Consider the following 22,680-nt stretch of genomic DNA (forward strand, 5'->3'; position numbering starts at 1 on the left):
GAGTCGTCGAAGTCGGAACTGCCTGTGGCAAGGAGCACCACTCGCGAAGAGACCTGAGCAGGACGGCGTCAGCTTCCTGCGAGAGGCCCTTGGAGCCGAGAAGGCCCACCGCCGTCTTCGCCAGGGGCGCGAGCGGGAGGAGGGCGGACGCACCTCGGCTTGCAGAGGTCGGTCAAGCGCAGCAGGGTCAAATAGCTCCTCTTGAAGCTCTGCGTTGTCGGCCAGCGCCTCAGGCAAACGGTGGGAGCGCGAGGGCTCTGCGCAGTCCGCTCGATCGCAAGTCGAAGTTCGGCGACGACGGGACCGGCAAGAGGCGTTGAAGGGCGCTCAGAGCGTAACGCTGCGCTTGTGAGCTCTGCTCGCAGTCGTCGAAGCGGAATACCGGAGCCGCAGAGCCGACGACAGAGGAGCAACAGACGCGACCTTGCACCGCCGCAACGGAAATGAGGGGGCCGCGCAGCGCAAGCAGCCTGCGCCCTTGCGCTCTCCCAAGGCGCGACTGTTGGAGCAAGTACTGACTGCACGACTGTGTGCGTTTTGGGAATGGCACAGCTATTCTACACGCTCGGACACCCGGGAGAACGTGCGGAAGATACGGTACAACGGCCAGCGACGGGCGCGACCCTCGCCTGGCCACACGAGAAAGGGACGAGTAAAGACATGCGTACAAAGATAGGAAAGGTCAAGAGAAAGGGAGGGAGAGAGCGGGTGTGAGCGCGGCGGCGCTCTTTTCACGCGATGATCTGGGCGCCCTTCTCGTCGAAGAGCGCGCCCTCGGCCTGCAGCTGCTTGACGCATGCCTGACCGACCTCGCTGCGGTCTGTTGAGCACACAATTCGTCAGAGTGAGCACGTGAAGCACGGGCGACAGAAGGATGAAACGCACGGTGACGGTGGAGCGCGTCGAGGCGGACGAAGTCGCGCTTGCACGGCGAGCAGTGGTACTTGCGCACGCCGAGGTGCAGAAGCTCGTGACGCTTGCAGTCGTGTGCGCGGGCAAAGGACTGCGTAGGTTGAGCGGGTCAGTCGGACCCGGACGCCGACGGCGGGAGGGAGGAAACGCACCTTGTCGCAGCCGTCGTACCCGCACTTGTACGGCTTCTCGCCCTTGTGCGCGCGCTGGTGGCCTGAGTTGCACCAAGAAAAGGTGAGCAATGCTGTTTAGAAAGGAGTAAACGGCGAGGGAAAGCGCACCACGGAGGTTGTACCGCCTCGTGAACGTCTCGCCGCACAGTTCGCACACAAACTTGGCGACAGCGTTGGCGTTCCGGCGCTTCTTGGCCGCGTCGATCGTCGCCTGCGTCGTCTTGCTCTCCTTGCTGAACTCGTCCTCGTCGAGGTTACCCGCGCGCGCGCCTGAGCGCGCCTTCTTCGCCGCGCCGCCGACCTTCTTGCGCGGGCGCGAGACGGCGGGTGCGCGCACCGCCGGCGAGAGCTTGAGGTCGCGCGCGCCCGCCTGCGGACCCGCCGCGGCACCGTCGGGCCCGACATAGTCGCCGTCGTCGAGCTCGTCGTCGTCATCGTCCTCGTCCTCCTCGTCGAGCGGGTCCTCGCGCATCGCGTCGTCCTCCTCGTCCTCTTCGGCAAGTGTTTCGTCCTCGTCCTCGAGCTTGGCCGCCCCGCGCGTGCGCTTGCGTCCGCCCGCGCCGTTGCTGACCGCCGGATTGCGCCCATTCGCTACAGCGCCCGCCTGGCTCGCAGGACTCGGCGCCTGCGGGAGCTGCGGGAGAGGCGAGTGGTACAGGTACGGCGTGCGCTGCCCGCCGAGGTGGTACGGCGCCGAAGCGGCCGACAGCGCAGGAGAGGGCGCGTGCCCGTTCAGCGCGCCGCCGGGCGAGGCGTCCGAGTGCGCCGAGGCGATGCTCGCGCGGCCCGCCGGACGCGCCTGCGACGTCGAGCTGTACTGCAGCGCGGCGGCGGCGGCGGCGGCGGCGGTGGCCTGCGCGACCTGGGCAGCGTGCGCCTGGGCAGCGGCGAGAGCAAGCGCGTTGCTCTGCGGCGAGTACTGCGCCTGCGGAGGATACGGTGCCTGCTGTTGCTGCTGATGTTGAGGCGGAGGCTGGAGCTGCTGATGTTGAGGCGGCTGCGGCGAGTGCCGAGGCGGAAGCTGCTGCTGAGGCGCTTGAGGCGAAGGCACAGCCGTGAGAACCGGAGTACCCGTGATCGGGTCGATCGTGGTAAGGTAGGCGACGGGGACCGGCTGCCCGGGCGGCACGTAGACGTACTGCTGCTGTGGCGGCTGAGGCGAGCCCTGCTGCGGGAGCGAAGCGAGCGGGAAGGGCGAGTGACTCCCCTGCGACGAGGGGGCAGGGGACGCGCTTGGGACTGAGGCGCCGCCAGGTGGCGCGAGGTGACCATTCGCGGTCGAATACGCAGGCTGCTGCGGCGCGAGACCCGCCTGCGACGAAGCGAGTGCGGCGAGAAGATGCGTTAAGTCGTCCGACTTGGCCGAACGACGGTGTCCGAGCCCCTGGCTCCTCGCGCGACGACCCCGATCAGCGCTCTCCGCCTCGAACGACTGCAGGTTGCCCGCGCTGCGCTGCTGAGGGAAGGGTGGACGTGCTGGTGCAGTGACGTGCGTCTGAAACGTCGCGGACGACACGGGTGGGGCGACGGTGTAGGCCGTTGGGGCACCGGTTTGCCGCCAGGCGTCAGACGAGCTCGACAAAGGGGTGTCGAGAAGCGACTGGAGAATTGCCTGCGAGAGCTGAGGCGGGGCGCGCTGGCCAAAGTCGGGCATCGCGATGGGCTGGCCAGCAGCCGACGTGGCCGGGAAGAATGAGGGAAAGCTGAAGTCCAGGCTCATGATGTCGGCTTCCGACTTGGAGCGCTGGCGGCGGGGGATGTGAGGCAGCTCGAGCTGATCGCGCGAGGATGAGGCCGAGGGTTGGAGCGCGGCGAGGTGCGCAAAGTCGGCGAAGACTGACGAGAAGGACGAAGAGGTCGTGGAGACGTCGGTCTGGGCGGCGGTTGCAAGGTCGAGAGACTCGGGCTCGGCCGTGACGAGGGCTTGCGGGAAGAGAGGCTGTGAAGAGGGGGGAACGGTGGACGCCGAAGCGACTGGGAGAGAGGGCAGGGCGGGGAAGGAAGAGTTGGTCTGGGGAAACAAAGTCGTCCGCAAAGATAGGGGTCAGCGAAGCGTACGGACAAGCCGCGGAGTGCTTTATGACGGCTCCGAGGGATCCGCCGGAGCGATCAAACGACGGCCTCCCGTCGGCTCGACCTATCGCTGTCGCACCAATTGCTGCACAGCGAGGCGCAAAGGACTCACAGGAGTCTGTGCGGCCCACATGCCGAGGACGCGCTCGAGTTCAAGGGTGCCGGCGCCTTTCGGGCGGTCCTCCTTGAGGCGCGCCGACACGGGCCCGGCAGCGACTGCGCTGACCGGGCCCGCTGGGATGTCGAGCCGGGTGAGCGTCGACGTTGGCGATGCGCTGAAGGCGGGCGTCGAGGTTGCAGGAGGCGAAGTGGTGATGGCCGTGCCCGTGAAGAAGGTCGACCTCGTCGCGGATTCTGCGGGCGTCGCGGGGCGGGTGCGGACCTCGCTCGTCGGCGAGGCGATCGAGTTGATGAATGCCGAGAAGCCGGACGACTGGCGCTTGAAGGCAAAGGGGCGGCCTGCGTCCTGGCCTGTCGCAATGGGCGAGGGAGCGCGCCTGCGAGAGCCCGTCGTAACCGTGTCGTCGCCTCCGCGCTCACCTGCGCCGGCACCGCCGCGCTCCTCGGAAACGCTGAAGCTGTGTCGACGCGGGGCGGGCGCGGCTGCGTCCCGGGGCGGGTCTGCGGAAGCCATCCGGTCGGGCGAGCGGGAGGCGCAGCGGGTGGGAGGGCGCGCAACAGCGAAGAGCGCTGGGGCACAGGCGGGGCCGCTGTTGGTCGCTCAGAGGGCGTTCTTCAAGCCTACTTGCAAGCCAGGTCAGCCTCGTCCGCCCCCTTCCGCTCCCGCGCCGGCGGCAGCCCATCGAGTAAACGAGGCGGTGTTGCACCGCCCACCCCTCAAATCGCCCACGCATGCGCGCCGGGCGTGTGCGCCTGCATGCAGGAAAAGCCGGACGTACTACGAGCTCGTCCACGCGTGAAATGCGGGACCGGGAGGCGCCGACGCGCTTGGCTGGCTGGCAGGTCGAGCGGAGCGGAAAAGACGGCGGCCCGCAAGTGACGGCGGTGCACGACGTGCAGCTGAGGGGCGCAGCGGGGCTAGCAGGCCTTTCGACGGTGGTTGCACGCGCACAGGACTCGGCCTGAGCTGTTGCGGGCGGGGCAGGCGGGCAGAGGGCGCAACGAGGCGGTGTCGGTGTCGCTCGCCGCCGACCGTCGGCTCCCGGCCTTCGCTCCTACGATGTGCGCATACTCGTCTTGCGGGCTTATGCTCGCAACAGGAGGGGGCGGGCATTCGCCAGAGGGCCCACGCAACAGTCGCGCTTCCGCTCATTGCTCTCATTGGCCAGGCGCAGCCGATCCAGCATCCGTTTCATGCTATGCAAACACGCGATAAAGCCGCCGGTGCACACGTCTTGCCACGCAGCAGGTAGAGACGTGCTTGAACGCTCACGCCCACTGCTCCTCGCCTTCCGGGAAGAGCACCTTGTCCGGGTTGAGGAGGTTGAGCGGGTCGAGCGCCCGCTTGACGGTCCGCATGAGCGCAAGCGTCGAGTCGCCCAGCTCGGCCTTGAGGTACTTGCGCTTCGTGAGTCTGTGCAGTGCTCAGGCGGGTCAGTGGCAGGTCTACGCGCAATCGGCCTGAATCACTGCGAGGGAGGGGACGTACCCAATGCCGTGCTCTCCCGCGCACGTCCCCTCGAGCTCGAGCGCGAGCTCGACGAGCTTCTTGGCAAGCGTCTCGACCTCGCGCGGGCGGGTCGTCTCGCCCTCCTTGCCGCGCCACAGGATCGCGCGGTGCACGTTGCCGTCGCCAATATGTGCGACAATGGGGGCGATGCAGCCCGAGTCGCGTACGAGAATCTCGGAGCGGTCGACAAACTCGGCGAGGCGAGAGATCGGAACGCAGACATCGGTGATCTGTGACGAGGCGGCGACCAGGGTCAGGGGCGCTTTCGGCAGCACCGAGGGCAAAGAGCTGTGAACGCACGAGAGTACGGCAGCCTTCGCCGATGAGCAGTTGCTGTGACCAGTATTGCGACTGTATGGTACGCATCGTGCCCGAAGAGTCAGCCGGAGCTAAAGCGTTGAGGCGAGATAGCCATGCGGGAGAGGGGAGCTCACCTTCCGTGCCTTCCACAGCTCTTCATTCTCCTGTTCATCCTTCGCAAGTCGCAGCTCCCTCCCGCCTTCGCGCTGGACGATCGCCTTGACCGTCTCCAAGCTCGCCTGGTTAACCGCCTCGGACGGGTTCGAGAACCGCATCAAGACTGTCGGCTCCTCTGGCAGTGTGTCGGGCAGGAGCTTGGCCAGGTTGAGCCCCTTGATCGACGTTCCGTCAAGCAGCTCGAGCGAGGTCGGGGTGAGGCCCGACGAGAGCATCGAGACGACCGTCGAAACGGCTTGCTGCACCGTCGGGAAGGACGTGAGAGCGACCTTAAGCGGGACGACGGGCGCAAGTCGGACAGTAAGCTCTGTGATGATCTGAAGAAGCAGTGTTGTCAGCAGGTGGGTATGGATGTTGTGCGGAATGAAAAAGGCACACCCCTAGTGTCCCTTCGCTACCAAGGAATAGACGGCCGGTGTCCCAGCCGGTTGTGCTCTTGCCTGCCGAGCGTTCGATCGTATCAGCACTCGACAGCACACGGCGCGAAGCGCGACCAGGAAGGAGAAACGCACGAGCACGATTCGATCCTTTCGTGCGGATCACCGATCCGTCCATGAGCACAACCTCCATCGACTGGATCCACTCTGCGCGCAGAGTACCGTAGCCAACTGCAACAGTAATGATTGACGTTGTTGAGTAGACGCCCAGTGCCTGGAGGAGAGCGCAAGAAGACCGCGAGAGCAGCGCACCTGCGTTGGTCCCGCTCCCGGCGACTCCCGCCATCCCGCCGAACTCGCTGCCGGGCGCAGGGTCGACGGGGAACGCCAGCTTGACGCCGCGCTCGGCGAGGTAAGCATTCAGACCTTGCCAACCGATGCCGGGCTGCACGATCGCCTGGAAGTCTGTCCGAAAGGAGGGTCAGCTCGCGCTCGATTCACGCTTGCTCAGCTACGACCGCGCGCCTTCGTAAGAGATGCCGCACCTCGTTCGTGCAGCGCAAGAACCTGATTCATGCGCGAGAGCGAGACATGAATTGTTGGCCGGTCTCCGGACTTGGTCTTGCCCTTGACGACTCCGTTCCAGCTATCCTCAACTAGCGGGCTGCAGCACGTCGCCGTGAACTGGCCCTCGAGCGCCGTGCGTCCTCCAGTAGGGATCAGCACGATGCCGCAGCTCGTTGCGATCCGGACAACCGCGACGACGTCCGCCGTTGACAGCGCGTGCACGACGGCGGCCGGCGGCGACGGCGGAAGCAGCGAGCCCCAGCTCTGGCCGTGCTTCTCGCGCGTGGCGAGGTCGACGGAGAGCTGGCTTGCGGGGAAAGCGCTCTTGAGCGCTTCGAGCGCCCGCGGCCAGTCCGGTTCCGGCGCGGAAGGCGATGCAAGGTGGGAAGCGAGCGAGGCGAGGCGTTCCTTTGCTGCGGTCGCCATGCTTGCGACGGTGCTGGTGGAAGACGCTCATCAGTTTTCGGAACGGGTTCCCCGCGCGGCGCTTGACCGGGGCACCCGGCCGCCCGGTGTCGCTGCCGCGCACGGCACGCTTTCCGCTCTCTCTCGCTCTCGCTCTACTCTCCTCTTTGACTCGCTTCTGGCTTGCGGCTCGCCATGACTGCTACCACGGCTTCGGACAAGGAGGAGTCGGTCTCTGTCCAGCAGCACCAGCACGACTCGAGCGGCTTCACCGATGCCGACTGGGAGCTCGACAGGGCCTCAGTGCGACGTCTCGACATGACCGTGCTGCCAATTGCCGCCATTGCATACCTATTATCATTCCTTGATAGGTCCAATATCGTACGTTGGCTTTACACAGCGGTGCGGCGGTCAGGCGGGAGCTGACCTTTCGAATCCTCCTGGTCCTGCTCGTTCGTGCTCGCGTTTCCTGCTCTTAGGGCAAGTGCGTCAGACCTCTTCGATGCCTTGCCGGTAAACTTGCTCGTTGGACCGAGCACACCGGGCGCTGACGTCTTGCCCTTCTCTCCACACCTCCGCATCAACTAGTGCGAAGTGAGCAGCTCCTTCCCGCGTCTTGCCGGTGATGCCGTGAGCGACCCCGGCTTCGATGGTGCTGACACGCTGTGCTGTAACGCACCTCCGCACATAGGGTCGCTGGGATGGCAACCGACTTGGGACTGACGCCGCACGAATACCTCGTCTGCGTGACCTGCACATACGTGCTGTATATTGCGGCTGAGATCCCGTGAGTTCCTTCTCTATCAGAGCTCCCTGCACATACACATGACCTCTCTCTACTGTGCTGATTGAGCTGACTGGCGAGACGCTGCAGGTCCAACCTCCTTCTCAAGAAGGTCGGCGCGCACATTATGCTTCCCGCGATGGTCACCCTGTGGGGAATCTGCACGAGTGCGTCACTTTCAAGTGTCTGAATGAGTCATGTACTCATGCAGGAGCTTGCAGCCTTCACAGGTTTCGTATCGAGTTACTCCGGCCTCATTGCTGCGCGCCTTTTCCTCGGTCTTCTTGAGGGCGGCCGTGCGTCTCCCGTCTGATATTTCCGTTCTTGTTCTTTGACTCACCTTGTGCCTATAGTGTTCCCGGGTCTGGTGCTCTTCCTGTGTGAGTCAGTCTCGGGGAATCCCTTCAGACTGTCTCGCTGACTTCGTCTCACTCGCAGCTATGTTCTGTGCGCTTACACTCCTTCCAACCTCTCGGCGCCAGCCGAGGTTGGGATTTGCTGACTCTCAGCTTGATAGACCGTCGACACGAGCTGCAGACCCGCGTGTCGCTCTTCTTCGGCGCCGCCTCGTTGAGCGGCGCCTTCTCCGGTCTGCTTGCCGCTGCTCTGACCAACATCTCGACCCCGAATTACCCGGGATGGACGTGGATCTTCTTTGTTGAGGGTGCCTTCACCTTCGTACGTGCGAAGAACACTCGTGCAGTCATGGACCTTCCTGACCCGCGCGTCCTCCCTCAGTTCTTCGGCATCTTCATGTTCTTCACCCTCCCTCGCTCGCCTGCACATTCGATCTTCCTGAATGCTGAGCAGAAGGCCCATGTGGAGCGGCGATTGAAGCTTGACGCACCCGCGGGAGCGTCGAATGACTTTGACAACGTCTTCTCGTGGCAACACTTCCGCCGGGCTTGCACGAGTCCGCATGTCCTCCTGCTTCTTGTGGCCCTCTTTGCCAACGGCGTGACCCTTTAGTGAGTTCTCTTCTACTGCGTGCCGGCCGCGCCATCACAAGTGTCCGTCCGCAACCGCGGTTCTGACGAGAATGACTGCGCGGGATCCCCTCATGCGCAGCGGCTTCTCCTACTTCACGCCCGTCATTGTCAGCACGTTCGGCTATACCCCCGTTCAGACCCAGCTCCTCACCGTCCCGCCCTTCGTCTGCGCTTTCCTCATCACAATGATCAACGCCGTCCTGTCGGACCGCTACGGGCAACGTGGCCTTTGCACCATCCTCATGAGCTTCCTCGCGCTTGCGGGATACATCAGTACGTTTCTGCACCTTGCGTCTCGGACCCGGTCACGTTCAGGCTGATCATTCCGAATGTCAGCCGACTGACCCCGCGTCCGCACCGCAGTGTTCTACGAGTCCATGGCTACCGCGGTCCGCTACACCTCGCTCTTCCTCGCCATTACGGGCGTCTACTCGACCGCGCCTGCACTCGTGACCTGGCTCCCCAACAACAGCGCACCGCACTATACCAAAGCGACTGCCGTTGCGTTTGGCTTTGTCATGACAAACTGTGGAGGCATTGCTGTAAGTGCTGCCGCATTGACGGACTCTCCTGACACATCCATGCAGCCAATTCTGACTTGCAACTGATCCCTGCAGTCTACCTGGCTCTTCCCGACCAACGAAGGTCCGGAGTGTTAGTCTTTCCACTCCTTTGCATGCTACGGCTCGCACATCCGCCTCATCCACTCCTTGGCATGCTACCACGCGCGCATCCGCCTCATATGCTGCCAATAAAGCGATTCTGCATGGGGACCTTCTCAACTGACCTCCTTTCCCTCGTCTCGCTGCACAGACTCTCGCGCGACCGAGGTGCTCATCGCCATGACGTGCCTCATCATCGTCACGTGCGCCCTCAACATTGTCTACCTGCGCCGGCAGAACCGCAAGAAGGCCGAGCGGCGCGAGGCGACCGGGGGCGTCGTGGATGCATCGACCTGGAACTCCGAGGGTGACGCACACCCGCACTACATCTACACCTTGTAGACTATCAAAAGATCCATAGGGAGTGCCATTGCCACTGAGATCATCAATCTGTTGTGCGGCGAGCTTCCGTTCTGCCCAAGCTGGGGTAGTGACTTTGCGCTCGAAGTGCTGCCGCAAACAAGCTCTCGATCCACCAGATCAACGCAGCCACGCAGTGAAACAAACGTTGTTCTTGTATAACACCGGGGCGAGCTAGAAGTTCACATATCGAGAGTTCGTTGTTCAGGTTCCGAAGTCGAGAGAGCCTAGTAGGAATAGCGCCAGGCCGGGTGGCGCGTGCCGAGCATGCGGATTTCCTCCTCGGTGCGGCCCTCGAGGTAGTGGTCGTCGCGGCCACGCTCCTTGGCGCGGTTCTCCTTCGCCTGCCACCACCAAAGGCCGCCAGCAAGAATGAACATGGTCGTGCTGCCGGCGAGGTTGAAGGCATTGCCGGGCACATACTCGGGACCGTCCTTTGCTGTAGTGCGACCGTGTGTGAGCCCTTTTTCACACAGGAAAAGCCGGTATGCAATACTCACGCAGGAAAGTCCAGCCAGCAATCAATCCGCCGCAGTTGCCAAAGGCAACGACCGTGCCAATAGCAGCAGCACGGGCCGTGTCGGAGGCGACGTTCGCAGCCGCCCAGGCGTTGCAGAGAGCGCCTGCGAGCGAATGAGATGAGCTTCCTTCAGCTGGCAATGCAGACATAACTTGTACGTACCGAACGAGAAGGCGCCAATGGCTACCATGAAGGACGCAGCAAAGCGGACCTGTGCGTCCATAGTAGCGAGGTACATGATGTAGCCGACCTGTATGACATGAAAGGTCAGCTTTTCGGCCTTTGGACGTGTAGGAGGGCACCCACTCACGCAGACGAACGGCGCCGACAAGAGCATGTACAAGCCGCGCTTCTTGGTCTTGAATGAGAGATAGCCGGTGAGGAGCGTCGTGAAGGCGCCGACGACGTAACTCGGAACACTGAAGAGCTGGACCTGGATGGCGGTCTTGCCGGGGTAGATGGTACGAATGATGGTCGGAAGCTGTGGCGACAGGAACGCGTCAACATTTAACCGCTGGGAGGGTCCACCAGCCTCAATAAGAAGACGTACGAAGAAGCCTGCAGGAGAACCGGGTGATCAGCGTCTGCGCTGATTCGGAGCCGACAAAGCAGTCCTTCGCCCAGGATGTGCAATTAAAGGCAAGACCTACCAACACCCTGAACGGTCGTGTTGTTGAAGAGGAAGATGAGGGCGCAGACTGTGCACAGAGCGGAGGGTCAGCACGTGGACAGCAAACAGGGTTTCGCGCGTAAAGCCGGACTCACCCATTGTCGTCGGGTTCCAAACGCCGTCCTTGACAGTCTGCCAGTGCATCGAGTCGATTGCCGTCGACTGGCCCACGTTCTCAGCCTTGATGCGCGCCTCGGCGAGGGCACGCTCCTCGGGCGACAGCCACTTGCAGACTTCGGGACGGTCGGGGAGGATGAACCACGAGATGATGGCAATGCCGCATGTGATGACCCCCTCGACCTGCCGAAATAGCTCGTCAGACCGCGCCAGAGGGAAGTGTCCAGAATGCAGGCGTACGAGGAAGATGTTGCGCCAGCCCGAGTAGGCGCCGATGTTGTCGATACTCAGCAGGCCACTGGCGAGAAGACCGCCGAAAGCTCCGGCGAGGGGAGCACAGACGATGTAGCACGAGAGGCGGAAGCCGAGCTCGTCCTTGCGGTAGAAGCGGGAGAGCTGCGGTGAAAAGGAAGGTTAGTCGTTGCCAGCGAGCGCAAAGATGTACAAGACTTTCGAAGTAGGCAAGGCCAGGGAACACACCACCCTCAGCGATACCAAGGACTGCCAGATGTCGACAACATCAGTGCATGAACAGCGAAAACATCGCGAGGGTCCATGTGCAGCGAGAATCGGACGAGGGCCAACTCACGCAAGCGGACGGCGATGGCGGAGCCATAGGACTCAACAAAGGTCATGCAGAGGGAAAAGATGCCGAAGAGCTGCAAAGCGAAGAAGACTGTGAGGTCGGCATCGTTTGCGCGGGTGAGAGGGGGACCTCTCCTAGACGTACGAATGCCAGGATTGGAATCATCTTGCCCGGGCCGATCCATTTGTTGATCTGTAGAGAGAGGAGAAGCGTCAGCGGTTGCGGGTGCTCGGAGACGCCTCGAGCGAGCCTTGAAGCGTTTGCTCAATCGCTGCGGAGCCTTGAAAACTGACCATTTGCAGCGGGAACTCGAATGCCGTATAGGTGGCATAGAAGCACGCCAAGAGCACGCTGTAGTCGAGGCCCTGCGCAACGAGGAGGATGTGAGCGAAATGACCGAAGCGCCGAGCGGGTCGAGAGCGCCGACGCACCGACATGCCAAGGTCCGCCTCGAGTCCGGCAACTCGAGCATTGCCTGTAAGCAGCGGAGTGCGTGTGAGTATGATGCAAGGGGGGTAGAGAGTCCGCAAGGAAGAGCGAACCGATGTTGGCGCGCTGAAGAGAAAGAAGGTGAAGAGTCAGTCTGCCGTTCTGCTCACGTCGCACGCTCGTGCACAGCACGTGGCTGGCTCGCAGTGCAAGTGAATACCGCAGCCTCACATCGATGAAACAGAAGAGGTAGATAAGCGAGATGATGGGCATAATGCGAAGGTCGATCTTGCGGCGCAGCGCCGTCTCCTTCTTCGGGTCGATACCGTGCAACGCATGCGAGTCCTCCTTCACAATGACACCAGGCGTGGCGGCATCCTCGACTGCCGTGGGAGCGGAGAGTAAGCTATGTCGGAAGGCAACGTTCTTCGTCGATGATGTTGAACGCACAGTTATGGACGGACGCCTTCTCGACGTCGCCGACAACGTCGGCCTGCTCAGGCTTCGACATTGTGGTAGAGATTGAAGAGGAGAGAAGGGTGGACGAGATGTCGCGGCGGAGTGGAAGGGACGGGGGAACAGCGTGCTTCTGTGTCGATGTGAGGGGCCCTTGACTCGCACGAGACGGAGATCGTTCAAAGTGCGGGAGCGAGCAGCGGAGGAAGCGAATGAGCAGGAGCAAGAAAGCGGCGCGGGCGGGCCCCAGCAATGGGTCCCCGAAGAGCGACGCGTGGACGGAGCGGGAGAAGCGGCAGGCTGTTTGAAGGAGGAGTGTAGGGATTGGTCCGGCACTCTGTCCGTGCACATCTGTGGGCGCTCGTGGGCGCACGATGCTTGGCGTTGCGGAGGAGGAGCGAATCCGGGGCCGCCTGCTCGACTTGCGAGACGGTGAGGCGAAGACAGAGCGCGGTGAACGACACAGCGCATGCACAGAAATCACAGCGCATATCCGGCGTCTGCAGCCTCGTGCACCTTCTGCGGCTTCTGCGCGGTGTCTGTGGCAAACGTAGAAAGCCGCGAGGAGGAGCACCAAATCTGGGTCCCCTCTCGTCAGGCACGGGAACGAGCAGTCGGGAGTCGAGCGAGCCGGCGGAATTCTCGAGCCGTCCTGCAGGCCGTGCCCGCGGTGAATCTCCTGAAGGCCCAGACAAATTCTGAACGTTCGGCAGCGTCAGGACGCGGTGGAAAGGCGGTCCTCTGTCGCATGCGCAACACGCGGACATGCTTGCCTTCCGCTAGAAAGCGGGGGCCAAGCCGCTGGCGACGCATGCCAGTCACCCACACCGTGCGGCGACGGACGGAAGCATGGAACGAGGGAATATCGAAACGCCCATCGACAAGATGCGCCAGATCGACCGAAAAGTGGAAGCCTCGGCGGGAGGCCGTCGTCCGCTTCGAGTGCTTCATCCCGTAGGAAGCGCTGACAGGCGACGGTCCTGCGCGGGTGGACCGCCGGCCACTGGGCCCCGATCAGAGCTGCAGCCTTGTCGCGCAGGATCCGGTCACCTCCAGGAAAAACAGGACCTAGCGGCGCTGGCGCAGGTCACGCCGTTGACTGGATCCGCAGACTGCTCATGCGTCGTCTACTGGCCATGGTAGATGCCAATGTTACATGCTGCTGTCACGGCCCGGACCGTCACAGAAGCGAGCCGCGCGGTAAGACGTTGGAGCCGCTGTAGCCTCGAAACAGTCGTCCTCGCGCAACTCATAGTCTGCTCAAGCGCGTCTCCGCTGCTTTGAAGTCGTGCCGCAGACACACAGACCAGAGTCTCAGCGCGTGCTGACTGAGTGACCTGGCAGATGTCAACGCAAAGACACGAAGTTGGAGCGAGAAAGGCGCAACAGAAGCGCGGAGAAGCGGAAGAATGAGCGCAGATCGCAGTCAGTCAGAAGACTCGCACTGTCGTCCAGCAAAGCGTCGTACGAGCGACAAACGTGTCAACGGCGAAGACAAGGCGAGGCGGGCGACGAGGACAAGACAAGGTCGGCCTCTGCCACCGCGCCCCTCGGGCTAATCGAGCGTCTCGAGCGTGTCCAGAGTACACCTACAGCGCGTTGGAGCCCGCTCCCGCTTCTCCCGGCCGGCGACTCCCTCCTGCCGCTTGTCATCAGTCGCTCAACGTCGACGTCTCGAACGACCCGCGGCAGCCTGGCGCTAGCCTGCGAGGCCGCCCAGCAGTGTCAAGTAACCTTGCGCGTCGCCACAGCCGCGACAGCTCGACACCTCGACGAGGTTGCGGCCCCACCGGTCGCCTGACCTGAGCCGAGCGAGCATGCAGTCGGACCTTCCGAGGCAGGCTGCTGCGAGGACCAGCGCACTGAGCAGTGCAGGTGGGGCACAAGCAGGCCCTTCGAGCCCCCGGGCGAGCCCGAGCAAGACTCGCGCCCGCGAGAGCAGCTTCGGCAGCGGGAGCGGAGGAGGAGGGTCTCCGAGCAAGAAAAGGTTCTACGGAGACCGGTGCGCATATCGTTGCACTCGCTGACGACGATCTACTGACGACCGATCTGCACAGGTTCATCCCGAGTCGAGACGGCCTCGATCTTGCGACCTCGTTCTCCCTTCTTCCCGGATCCGCGTCTTCGTCGAACTCGTCCACGCCCAGCGCGTCCAGCAAGGGCAAACGACGAGCAGTGGATACCGATGCGCAGACGGGTCCGTGGCTGTTGGCTCATTCCGAGACCATGAGCAAGTCGTGTTAAGCTTCCGCGTCCCGCGCAGAAGAGGCGAACAAGACGTTCGACTCGCTCCTCCGAACCGAACTGTTCGGCCCCTCGTCCATCGACCAGACGCCCCTGCTCCGCTCGCCCTCCTCTGCCCGCACCCATACGCAGTTCACGGGCGCGACCTCGCCTGGCAATTCTCCGTCTTCGAACAAGCCCCTCTTCAGCTTCCTCTCCCCCTCTCGAAAACGCATCACGCGCGAAGGGGCGGAGCGAGGGCTCGACAGTCCGACACATGAGCGGTATAGCTTGAGTCCCGTGCGGCACGAGAGCCAGAAACTGCTGCTCAGCCCGAGAAAACCGATGCGACAAGTCAGCCGGGTGCCCTTCAAGGTGCGTTCGTTGTGGTTCATGTGCTCACGAGTCCTTTCTGATGGCTTCCATGGACCGCAGGTCCTGGACGCACCTGAGTTGGCCGTGAGGGCTCTCTCGCCATCCCACGCTCTGTCGTATAACTCATTCGCTCCATGGCCATGCAGGACGACTACTACCTCAACCTCGTTGACTGGTCATCGACCAACGTACTCGGCGTCGGCCTCGGCTCGTCGGTCTACACCTGGAGCGCGCAGACGAGCGAGGTCAAAAAGCTGTGCGACTTGTCCGAATCGGATCCGCCTGATTCCATCACCAGCATCAGCTGGGTTCAACGAGTATGCCCTCATCGCTCATTGCCCTCGGGTCAAAGGCTGACAACGCCTGAAACAGGGGAATCAAGTCGCCGTCGGGACCAAGAATGGCATGATCCAGATTTGGGACGCCAACGTGGGCCGTGTAATCCGCCGCATGTCAGGTCACACCGCGCGAGGTGCGTTCGGAACACCTTCTGCCTGGGACGCGCTCGACTGACGACCTTGTCACAGTCGGTGCCCTCGCCTGGAACGACCATATTCTGACTTCCGGATCGCACGACCGCCTCATCTATCACCGAGACGTCCGCATCAAGGATCACTGGGTCAACAAGCTCGCGGTGCATCGGCAAGAGGTGTGCGGTCTCAAGTGGAGCGACGATGGCCAGCTCGCTAGCGGAGGAAACGACAACAAGCTTTTCGTGTTCGACAAGATGTCCGAGGTGCGTCGGGATAAACACCCTTCTGCTGGCACGTGCGCCACTGACCGCGTCTCTCCTGCTGCGCAGACCCCTCTGCACCGCTTCACCGACCACATCGCCGCGGTTAAGGCCATTGCATGGAACCCGCACCAGCACGGCATCCTCGCGAGTGGTGGCGGAACGGCTGACCAGAAGCTGCGGTTCTGGAATACCCTCACGGGCAACCTGCTGCAAGAGGTTGACACGGGCAGCCAGGTGCGTCGCCTTGCTCCGCTCGCCTCTCTCGCACGCGGCTCACCTCGCTCGGCCGCTTTCACTGCAGGTCTGCAACATGCTCTTCAGCAAAAACTCGAACGAGCTCGTTACGACGCACGGCTTCTCGGCCGGCCAAGCGCAGAATCAGGTCGTGATCTGGCGCTACCCGTCGATGCAGCAGGTCGCACAGCTCACCGGCCACACCTTCCGAGTGCGTCCTGAACTGCTCCCTCTGCACTCGTCGGTGACGCTCACGGTTTGCTCCGCTTGCAGGTGCTGTACCTCGCCAACTCGCCCGACGGCCAGACCATCGTCACTGGCGCTGGAGACGAGACCCTGCGCTTCTGGAATGCCTTCCCGAAGAGCAAGGTCGAGCGCAAGTCGGACACGAGCGCCCTGAGCCCGTTCGGTCAGATACGGTGAGGTCGCCCGCCGCTGGATTCGCATTCGAAATTGCCCCTCTCGTTTCCATCGGATTTGCAGCACACCCAATATCCCCAGACCGGTGTCCATACCTCCGCAATACCCCTCTCGTACAACGTCCCTGTTGCCTGTTCGCTTTGCCGCAGTCGCCGCCTCCCTCTACTGTACCTGCCTGCACCCGTCTCGTTGCTTGTGCCTAGCCCCTCGTGTCGACACGTCCTGCCGATGTTGTCAACAACGCCTGTGCCTCTCGCATCGTACTTATCTGGCGCAGAGAGTGAACAAGATTGGGAAGCAGAGCAGGATCGGAGCGCCACGCTGCTCTCTCGTGGTAAAATGGGGAAGGCTTGCAGGCGCAACTACGAAAGCGAGGGCAGGAGAAGGCGGGTGCGTCTGAGCTTGAGCAGTAGCTGTAATTAAGAAAGGTTATGCAGCGTTAGCACCGGTGGCCGAGCGAAGACGTCAACGCGGAAGGCGGACGTACGCTTGTTACGACTTCGTGACCGTCTGCTTCATCTTTGCCTTGAGCAGCTCCTGCAGAATCGGCGCGGCTCCACGGAGCTCATCGCTGTCGATCCGAGCCTCGTTCTCGGTCCATGCGCCGGTCGTCGTCACCTCATCCCAATTCTCGACGACGTAGTCGAGTATGACCTTGCGCCACTCTTTGTACAGCACCGACGCGGTCTCGAAAAGTTCATGAGCAGCGCCGTGATGCGTTAGCGAGAGCGGGAGCTGTGTAAGGCAGAGCTGCTGGAGGCGGTCGAGCTGGAGGAGGTGCGCGAGACGGTAGGTCGACTTTAGCGAGACTCGCAGCGACTTCTTGCCATGCTTCACTGAGCCGTCCTGCTCATGGATGCTGTCCATGAGCTCTTCGCGGTGAGTGCGTGTCGCTGACGTATCCGTGGGCTTGCAGGTCGAGGTGAGCGGGAGGAAAGCGATGTAGCCCGTCTCGAGCCAGCGAATGACAGCGAGGTAGGTGGTGTAGGCGGTCAGCTTGACCTCGATCTGGCGGTAGGCGAGCTCGGGAGTCTGCTCGACGTCAAACAGGGGGCGAGGGAAGCGGTCGAAGAAGAGCTCGTCCAACTCGTCGTCCGAGTCGTCGTGGTCCTTGGCCGACTCGTACGAGGCGCCAGTGCTGCGAATCATAGTAATTGAGCGCCGCTGACGCTTCCTCGAGCTGACCGTGACCGATTCAGCAAAGTCGGAAGAGAGCAGATCCTTGAGATATGGCGACGAGTTGGAGAGGAGCTCGGCGGTCGTCCAGATCTCGGCGCCGTCCTGGCCAGCATGCGGGAAGAAGAAGCGCACGTCGTGCGGGATGGGCGAGCGCGTCGAATCTGCGGCGAGGACCGGTCAGATGCGAGGGCTCATAAGCAGAGGAAGGCTCGTCTGACCAGGCGTGCGCGAAGCGAGATCGTCGGAGAACTTCGTCGGCGCGAGGGTATCTTGCTCGAACCTGACTTCGAACGAGTAGCGTCGATGACTCGAAGCTACGAAGGCGCCCTGCGAGGCCTTCTCCGCTCGTTCAATGTCCCTTTGCGGCACCGCCAGTATTAGACCCGTATAGACGGCATGTGGATCCTTCTCCACGCCGCTGGGGAGGGGTTCCTCCTCAAAGTGCACACATGCGAGTTGCGTGTGTCTACCATGCGTACTCCAGCCGAGCGAGAGGGTCGCGCGAGCCCGCTTGCCCAGACGACCGATTGTGAGCGTCCCATGGTCGATTTGAATTGTGAGCTTATCCTCTTGACGCCTGATCAAGATTGCCCAGCGTCCGACAAGCGGGCTGTCGAAGCTCAGGTCGGTCTCGAGGTTTGGGTCGGTGAGGTCGAGATCGTCAATGTCGAAGGAGAAAGTCCAGTCGAACCCGCCGTCGATTGTCGTCTTGCAGAGACGAGGGTTCTTGCGTTTGACGGACATCCTGGAGGGTCTCGAGGGTTGAGCAGAGGAGCCAGAGTTAGGACAAGGCGCGGAGCTGATGAGAAGCGGAGCAGGCGCAGGAGAGCTCGGAGAAGACGTCTGCGGAGCGTAAAGCTCAAGAAGAAGCCTGCAGAGATTTGTGCAGCTGCAGCGAGCTTCCAACACGAAAGCGAAGTGAGCAGTTCGTGGGAGAAACTGCTCGAGCGACTCCGTCGGAAAGGCGCATTCGAAATCTCGCCAGTCGATACAAGCGGAGAGCATGTCTGAGTGCGAGAGACAATTGCGGTTCGTTGCGGAGGACGCAGCTATTTGTGGTGGAGACAACAACAAAAGGTTTCAGCAACGCGACTCCTCCCTCTCCCAACTGCTCACGCACTGCTCCCGCTGACCGCTCCAAATGTCCCGACTCCCCTCCCCGTCACCCTCCACCCTGCCCTACCGAACCAGCGCCTCCCCGCCCGCCCCGCCTCCGCCGCCCTTGACGTTCCACACCGCGCCCTTGGCCTCGTCGAGCCGGAACTGCCAGGCCCGCGCGCCCATGCGCGGGGCGTCGACCGTCCAGTAGTCAGCAGGCGCTGGTGATGATGCGGGTGCCGAGGCGGAGGAGAGAGCGGGAGAGGGGGAGAGGAGAGAGGGGCCGCGGTGAAGCGAGAGCTGCGCGTGCGAAAGGCAAGAATCAGCATCGGTGTGCTCGTCCCCTCGAGCTCGAGAAGAGGAACGGAACGACCCGGCCGCGCGGACGGCCGGCGCTTTCCGTCCGCCCCCGAGAGAGAAGGGAAGAGGAAGAGCAGAACGCACCTCGCCTCTCGCGCCGCTCCCGCCGTTCCCAAACCCGTCGACCTGCGCCCACAAGTCGCATCGCTGTAGTACCTGTCGGAAGAGGTACTGGTCCTCGGGCGAGTCGAACGCGACGGCCGAGGCGGCGGGGGCGAGCGAGAAGGTCGGCGAGGGCGAGAGCGAGTCGGCGTGGAGAAGTGTGACGAGCGAAGCCGAGTGCTGTGCATGTCGAGGACCAGCAGGGAGCAGAATTTGAGGGCTCGGGATCAGTTGTGAGCGGGAAAACTTCGCTTGATGGGTTGGGCGGCGACGCACTTGTGCTACGAGCGCTCTCACGCCCCTCCACCATCGCACCACTTCCCGCGCGTCCCTCCCCGTCCACAGCAGCGCGCTCACATCGTCAATGACGACGAGCGGGCCGAGCGCGTCCCCCGTCCCAGCTGGTGATGCCGGAGGAGCGGATTGAGAAGGCGCGACGAGCGCAGCGGCGAGGGCGGCGAAGAGGTCCGGCAGGGCGAGCGAGGGGGACGAGCCGTCGATGAAGGTGAAGTGCCCTGTCGAGCGCTCGTTCGGGGTTTGGATGCCCTGCAGCGGGAAGAAAGCGAAACGGCGTGAGTACTCCACCACCACAAGAGCCCGCGGCTGAGCGTCCGAGCGAGGAAGTCGGAGCTGAGCCCGAGCTGGTAGGGGAAGGACGCACGCTCTTCTTGAGCACGGCAGTCCAGTACTCGTCTCTCTCCCGCACGCCCAGCACCACGACCCTCCGCTTCCCTGCCGCCCCGCTTCCCCCTCCTGGCGCCGCAGCGGGTCGCAGCGCGTGCGCGACGAGCTGCACGAGGACGAACGAGGCGGGCGCGTCGAGCGTGTCGGTAATCAGGAGCGCGACGGCGGCGGGGAGGGACGAGGTTGGCTGCGAGGAGGACGGGGACGGGGACGAGGTGCTCGTGTGTGTGAATGAGAGGAAGTCGGGCCGGCTACTCATTGTTGCCGCTCTTTCACGGCTCTGACCTGCTCAGCGAGAGCGAGAGGGACGAGGAAGAAGGTGCACCGCCGCCTTCTCTTCGAACTGATGAAAGCGACTCTCTCGCGTGAAAGCAAGTCCGACCCCAATGCGGACTCCGACTACGTGCGACGATCTCTGGCTCACGATTCTCTCACTATTCGCGCGCAACAGACAGAGTGAAGGCAACCGGTCCGCGGATCGTTGCAGGCAATACTCCCACACCAACCGCACGGTCCCGCGCCGCCCCCGCCTAGTTTTGGTGGTCAAGTATCCCCTGGAAGCCCCGTCAAGCGTGTTCGCGAAGAGACGCTTAGTAGACTGTGCGCGCGCAAGAGGAGCGTCAGTGCGAGCGGGAGGGGAGAAGGCAGGGAGGAGAGCGACGGACCGAAGCCGAGGACCTTGCCGGCAACGTGCTTGCGGCGGGCCTCCTCGTGGTCCATGATGCCAGCCGAGGTGGTCTGGACGAAGAGGTGAAGCCGCGGGTCAGCTCCCTACCCTGCTTGCAGCACCCGGTCGACCCGCATCACCGGCTCGACTAGCATGCGACACAGAGGAGGGACGACTCACGAGGATGATGTAGCCGAACGAACGGGCCGGGAGGAGGAGGGCAACCCACTTCTCGATGTCCGGGAGGCGGATGTTGAAGCGGGGCCTGCACACACGCTCGCGGTCAGCCTCGTGTCCCGAGCTGCTGGCAAGAGACGAGAGAGAGAGAGAATGCACGACGCACGAGATGACGCCGCACTTGTTGATGCGACCGTTGAGCTGGACAACGATCTTGCCCGAGCGGTGGTCGTCGACCTCCTCGAACTCCTCGATGTAGCCTGTGCGCGCGCGATGCGTCAGCTGAAGGGTCCTCTCGTGCGAAACAGGGCGGGGCTGGACGGACCGTGCTTCTGCATCACCGTGAGGTAACGGATGATGACCTTGGAGCTCGGGCGGATGAGCACCTGGCGCTTGCCACGCTTCTCAGCGTTGACAATGTTGTTGAGGCAGTCGGCGAGGACGGAGACACGCATGGCTGGCGAGTGCAATCAAGGGAGAGAGAGAGAGACACGGGTCAGGACTGCGGGTTCACGGCAAGAAGGGTGTCGAGGGGGAGGGGAGGCGGTCAGGACCCGGTCCCCTGCCCCGTGGGTGCAGAGGAGTGCGGGCCTGGTCGAGGCTGGGGTGCGGGCATGGCTGAGGCTCGAAGCGTACCGAACTAGCGGTGTGCAGGGAGCGGGTCGAGAGAGGGGTTGAGGGGGGAGAGAGATGCCGACGGCCTGGCGAGCGAGAGGAGCGGGAGGGTGAGCTTGGGTGCCGAGGCGGGAGAGAGAGGGCGCGCGGGAGACGAGAGACGAGACGCACTCACCTGGAAGCAACGGGCGGGGAGTGACTTGACTGGGAAGCAAAGTGAAGAGGGAAAAGGGCCCGCGCTGGGTCGCGCGCGCACTTGGCGAAAACTCGACGGCGGCGCGCGCGGTCGAGGCGAGGCGAGGCGCGCGCTCGGAGCAGCCACGAGCCAGCGGCCGCAGCTCTTTGCTCTCGTCGTCCGCCTCTCCGCAGTCGAACCCCTCTCGCAGATCATGTCAGTCCCCTCCCACAGCACTCTGCCGACCGCCCCCAACTTGAACCGCGCCCCCCGCCCGCCGCGCCGTCGAGCACCGCGCCCGCTTCCTCGACTTTTCCCCTCGCACCCGTACCGCCCCGCCTGCGCCCTCTGCGCCCGCACAGAGCGCACCACGAGCCCCACACTCCCTCGTGCGAGCGACACGCGCCGGCTGCGCACTCCGCGAGGCGCGAGGGCGGCTCAGGCGAGCGCCGCACGGGCGAGCGGGTCGGCGCGACGAGGCGCACTCGGCCGTCCGCACCGCGGTGGACGGAGGAGACGGGCGAGGGACATGCTGTCGAGTGCACGAGGGGGCTGGGCTGGGCAAACAGAGCGCGCGACTCGGCCGTGCGCCCCGACGTCGCACCGCGTACCGCACGAGCAGCAGCACCACTCGGGGACCGCGTCCCGCTTCTCACCCCCGTGCGCCGAGCCACGCAGGGCTGACCCCGGTGCCCTGTGCCCTTTCTTTCGCGCTCGCAGGGGCCGTGTTCGTACCAAGACCGTCAAGCGCGCCTCGCGCGTCGTCATCGAGAAGTACTACCCTCGCTTGACCCTTGACTTGTGCGTCCTCCGCCTGGCCCTGCGTGCGATGACCCGTTTGCACATCGCTGACCCCGCGCGATGACGCAGCCACGTCAACAAGAAGATCTGCGACGAGGTTGCCATCATCCCCTCGAAGCGCCTGCGCAACAAGATTGCCGGCTTCACGACCCACCTCATGAAGCGCATCCAGAAGGGCCCCGTCCGCGGCATCTCGTTCAAGCTCCAGGAGGAGGAGCGCGAGCGCAAGGACAACTACGTCCCCGAGGTCTCTGCGCTCGACACGCAGGGCGTCCCCATCGACGTCGACCCCGAGACCAAGGACCTCCTCAAGACGCTCGGCTTTGACGCCCTCGCCGTCAACGTCGTCGCGCCCCAGACGTCGTACGAGCGCCCCGGCCGCCGCAACGTCGTCGGCCTCGGCCGCCGCAACGACTAAACGGCGCCTGGTTCTTGTCTCTTCAGTGCACCACTCGTCCCTTGTCCGCCCGCGTCCGCGCACGCTTGTCCCCCGACCTTTTTGTCCTCTTCCCGATGCTCCTCTCTCATCTCTCTCCTGGCGGCTAGTGCAGCAGCGCGGGCGGGGACGAGGGGCTCGAGTCGAGGCTGGGACGGGCGTGCGTCTGCGGCGGTGCAGCGGCGAGGGGTGCAGCGGGGAGGGAGCGAGG

At 63.4% G+C, this 22,680-nt stretch overlaps 9 protein-coding genes across 9 annotated transcripts; 3 read left to right on the plus strand and 6 right to left on the minus strand.

Moving 5' to 3' along the window:
- Positions 1-731: 731 nt before the first annotated feature.
- JCM10292_006715 (uncharacterized protein) lies at positions 732-3,792 on the minus strand (the record flags this gene model as incomplete). Its single annotated transcript, XM_076651679.1, has 5 exons — positions 732-820; positions 886-1,003; positions 1,065-1,126; positions 1,194-3,096; positions 3,271-3,792. 5 exons carry the CDS (start codon positions 3,790-3,792, stop codon positions 732-734), a joined length of 2,694 nt encoding a protein of 897 aa, XP_076502759.1.
- A 755-nt stretch (positions 3,793-4,547) lies between these two features.
- On the minus strand, positions 4,548-6,635 carry JCM10292_006716 (FAD-binding oxidoreductase; the record flags this gene model as incomplete). Its single annotated transcript, XM_076651680.1, has 8 exons — positions 4,548-4,692; positions 4,768-5,018; positions 5,089-5,139; positions 5,223-5,582; positions 5,644-5,705; positions 5,778-5,873; positions 5,955-6,107; positions 6,188-6,635. 8 exons carry the CDS (start codon positions 6,633-6,635, stop codon positions 4,548-4,550), a joined length of 1,566 nt encoding a protein of 521 aa, XP_076502760.1.
- Positions 6,636-6,809: 174 nt separating this feature from the next.
- JCM10292_006717 (uncharacterized protein) lies at positions 6,810-9,391 on the plus strand (the record flags this gene model as incomplete). Its single annotated transcript, XM_076651681.1, has 12 exons — positions 6,810-6,985; positions 7,306-7,401; positions 7,489-7,565; positions 7,620-7,694; positions 7,752-7,778; positions 7,837-7,845; positions 7,916-8,076; positions 8,137-8,366; positions 8,467-8,660; positions 8,751-8,929; positions 9,005-9,041; positions 9,201-9,391. The coding sequence occupies 12 exons, from the start codon at positions 6,810-6,812 to the stop codon at positions 9,389-9,391; spliced, it is 1,452 nt and encodes a 483-aa protein (XP_076502761.1).
- Positions 9,392-9,636: 245 nt separating this feature from the next.
- On the minus strand, positions 9,637-12,242 carry JCM10292_006718 (uncharacterized protein; the record flags this gene model as incomplete). The annotated part of the gene is made up of 15 exons (XM_076651682.1): positions 9,637-9,848; positions 9,910-10,032; positions 10,092-10,179; positions 10,240-10,410; positions 10,480-10,487; positions 10,580-10,627; positions 10,695-11,112; positions 11,162-11,217; positions 11,306-11,375; positions 11,447-11,494; positions 11,596-11,667; positions 11,734-11,777; positions 11,845-11,857; positions 11,963-12,114; positions 12,182-12,242. 15 exons carry the CDS (start codon positions 12,240-12,242, stop codon positions 9,637-9,639), a joined length of 1,584 nt encoding a protein of 527 aa, XP_076502762.1.
- Positions 12,243-14,004: 1,762 nt separating this feature from the next.
- On the plus strand, positions 14,005-16,178 carry JCM10292_006719 (WD40 repeat domain-containing protein; the record flags this gene model as incomplete). The annotated part of the gene is made up of 10 exons (XM_076651683.1): positions 14,005-14,189; positions 14,245-14,384; positions 14,451-14,785; positions 14,846-14,869; positions 14,932-15,102; positions 15,158-15,257; positions 15,313-15,521; positions 15,588-15,755; positions 15,823-15,966; positions 16,029-16,178. 10 exons carry the CDS (start codon positions 14,005-14,007, stop codon positions 16,176-16,178), a joined length of 1,626 nt encoding a protein of 541 aa, XP_076502763.1.
- Positions 16,179-16,667: 489 nt separating this feature from the next.
- JCM10292_006720 (uncharacterized protein) lies at positions 16,668-18,098 on the minus strand (the record flags this gene model as incomplete). The annotated part of the gene is made up of 2 exons (XM_076651684.1): positions 16,668-17,515; positions 17,573-18,098. The coding sequence occupies 2 exons, from the start codon at positions 18,096-18,098 to the stop codon at positions 16,668-16,670; spliced, it is 1,374 nt and encodes a 457-aa protein (XP_076502764.1).
- A 435-nt stretch (positions 18,099-18,533) lies between these two features.
- On the minus strand, positions 18,534-19,857 carry JCM10292_006721 (uncharacterized protein; the record flags this gene model as incomplete). Its single annotated transcript, XM_076651685.1, has 4 exons — positions 18,534-18,752; positions 18,897-19,094; positions 19,191-19,460; positions 19,576-19,857. 4 exons carry the CDS (start codon positions 19,855-19,857, stop codon positions 18,534-18,536), a joined length of 969 nt encoding a protein of 322 aa, XP_076502765.1.
- A 331-nt stretch (positions 19,858-20,188) lies between these two features.
- On the minus strand, positions 20,189-20,897 carry JCM10292_006722 (uS8 family ribosomal protein; the record flags this gene model as incomplete). Its single annotated transcript, XM_076651686.1, has 5 exons — positions 20,189-20,196; positions 20,264-20,336; positions 20,446-20,530; positions 20,609-20,702; positions 20,768-20,897. 5 exons carry the CDS (start codon positions 20,895-20,897, stop codon positions 20,189-20,191), a joined length of 390 nt encoding a protein of 129 aa, XP_076502766.1.
- An 864-nt stretch (positions 20,898-21,761) lies between these two features.
- On the plus strand, positions 21,762-22,451 carry JCM10292_006723 (uncharacterized protein; the record flags this gene model as incomplete). Its single annotated transcript, XM_076651687.1, has 3 exons — positions 21,762-21,892; positions 21,953-22,033; positions 22,103-22,451. The coding sequence occupies 3 exons, from the start codon at positions 21,762-21,764 to the stop codon at positions 22,449-22,451; spliced, it is 561 nt and encodes a 186-aa protein (XP_076502767.1).
- Positions 22,452-22,680: the final 229 nt, after the last annotated feature.

The sequence above is a fragment of the Rhodotorula paludigena genome (genome assembly GCF_050403205.1).
Source record: "Rhodotorula paludigena JCM10292 DNA, Rt_paludigena_JCM10292v1_ctg55, whole genome shotgun sequence".
NCBI classification, from domain to species: domain Eukaryota; kingdom Fungi; phylum Basidiomycota; class Microbotryomycetes; order Sporidiobolales; family Sporidiobolaceae; genus Rhodotorula; species Rhodotorula paludigena.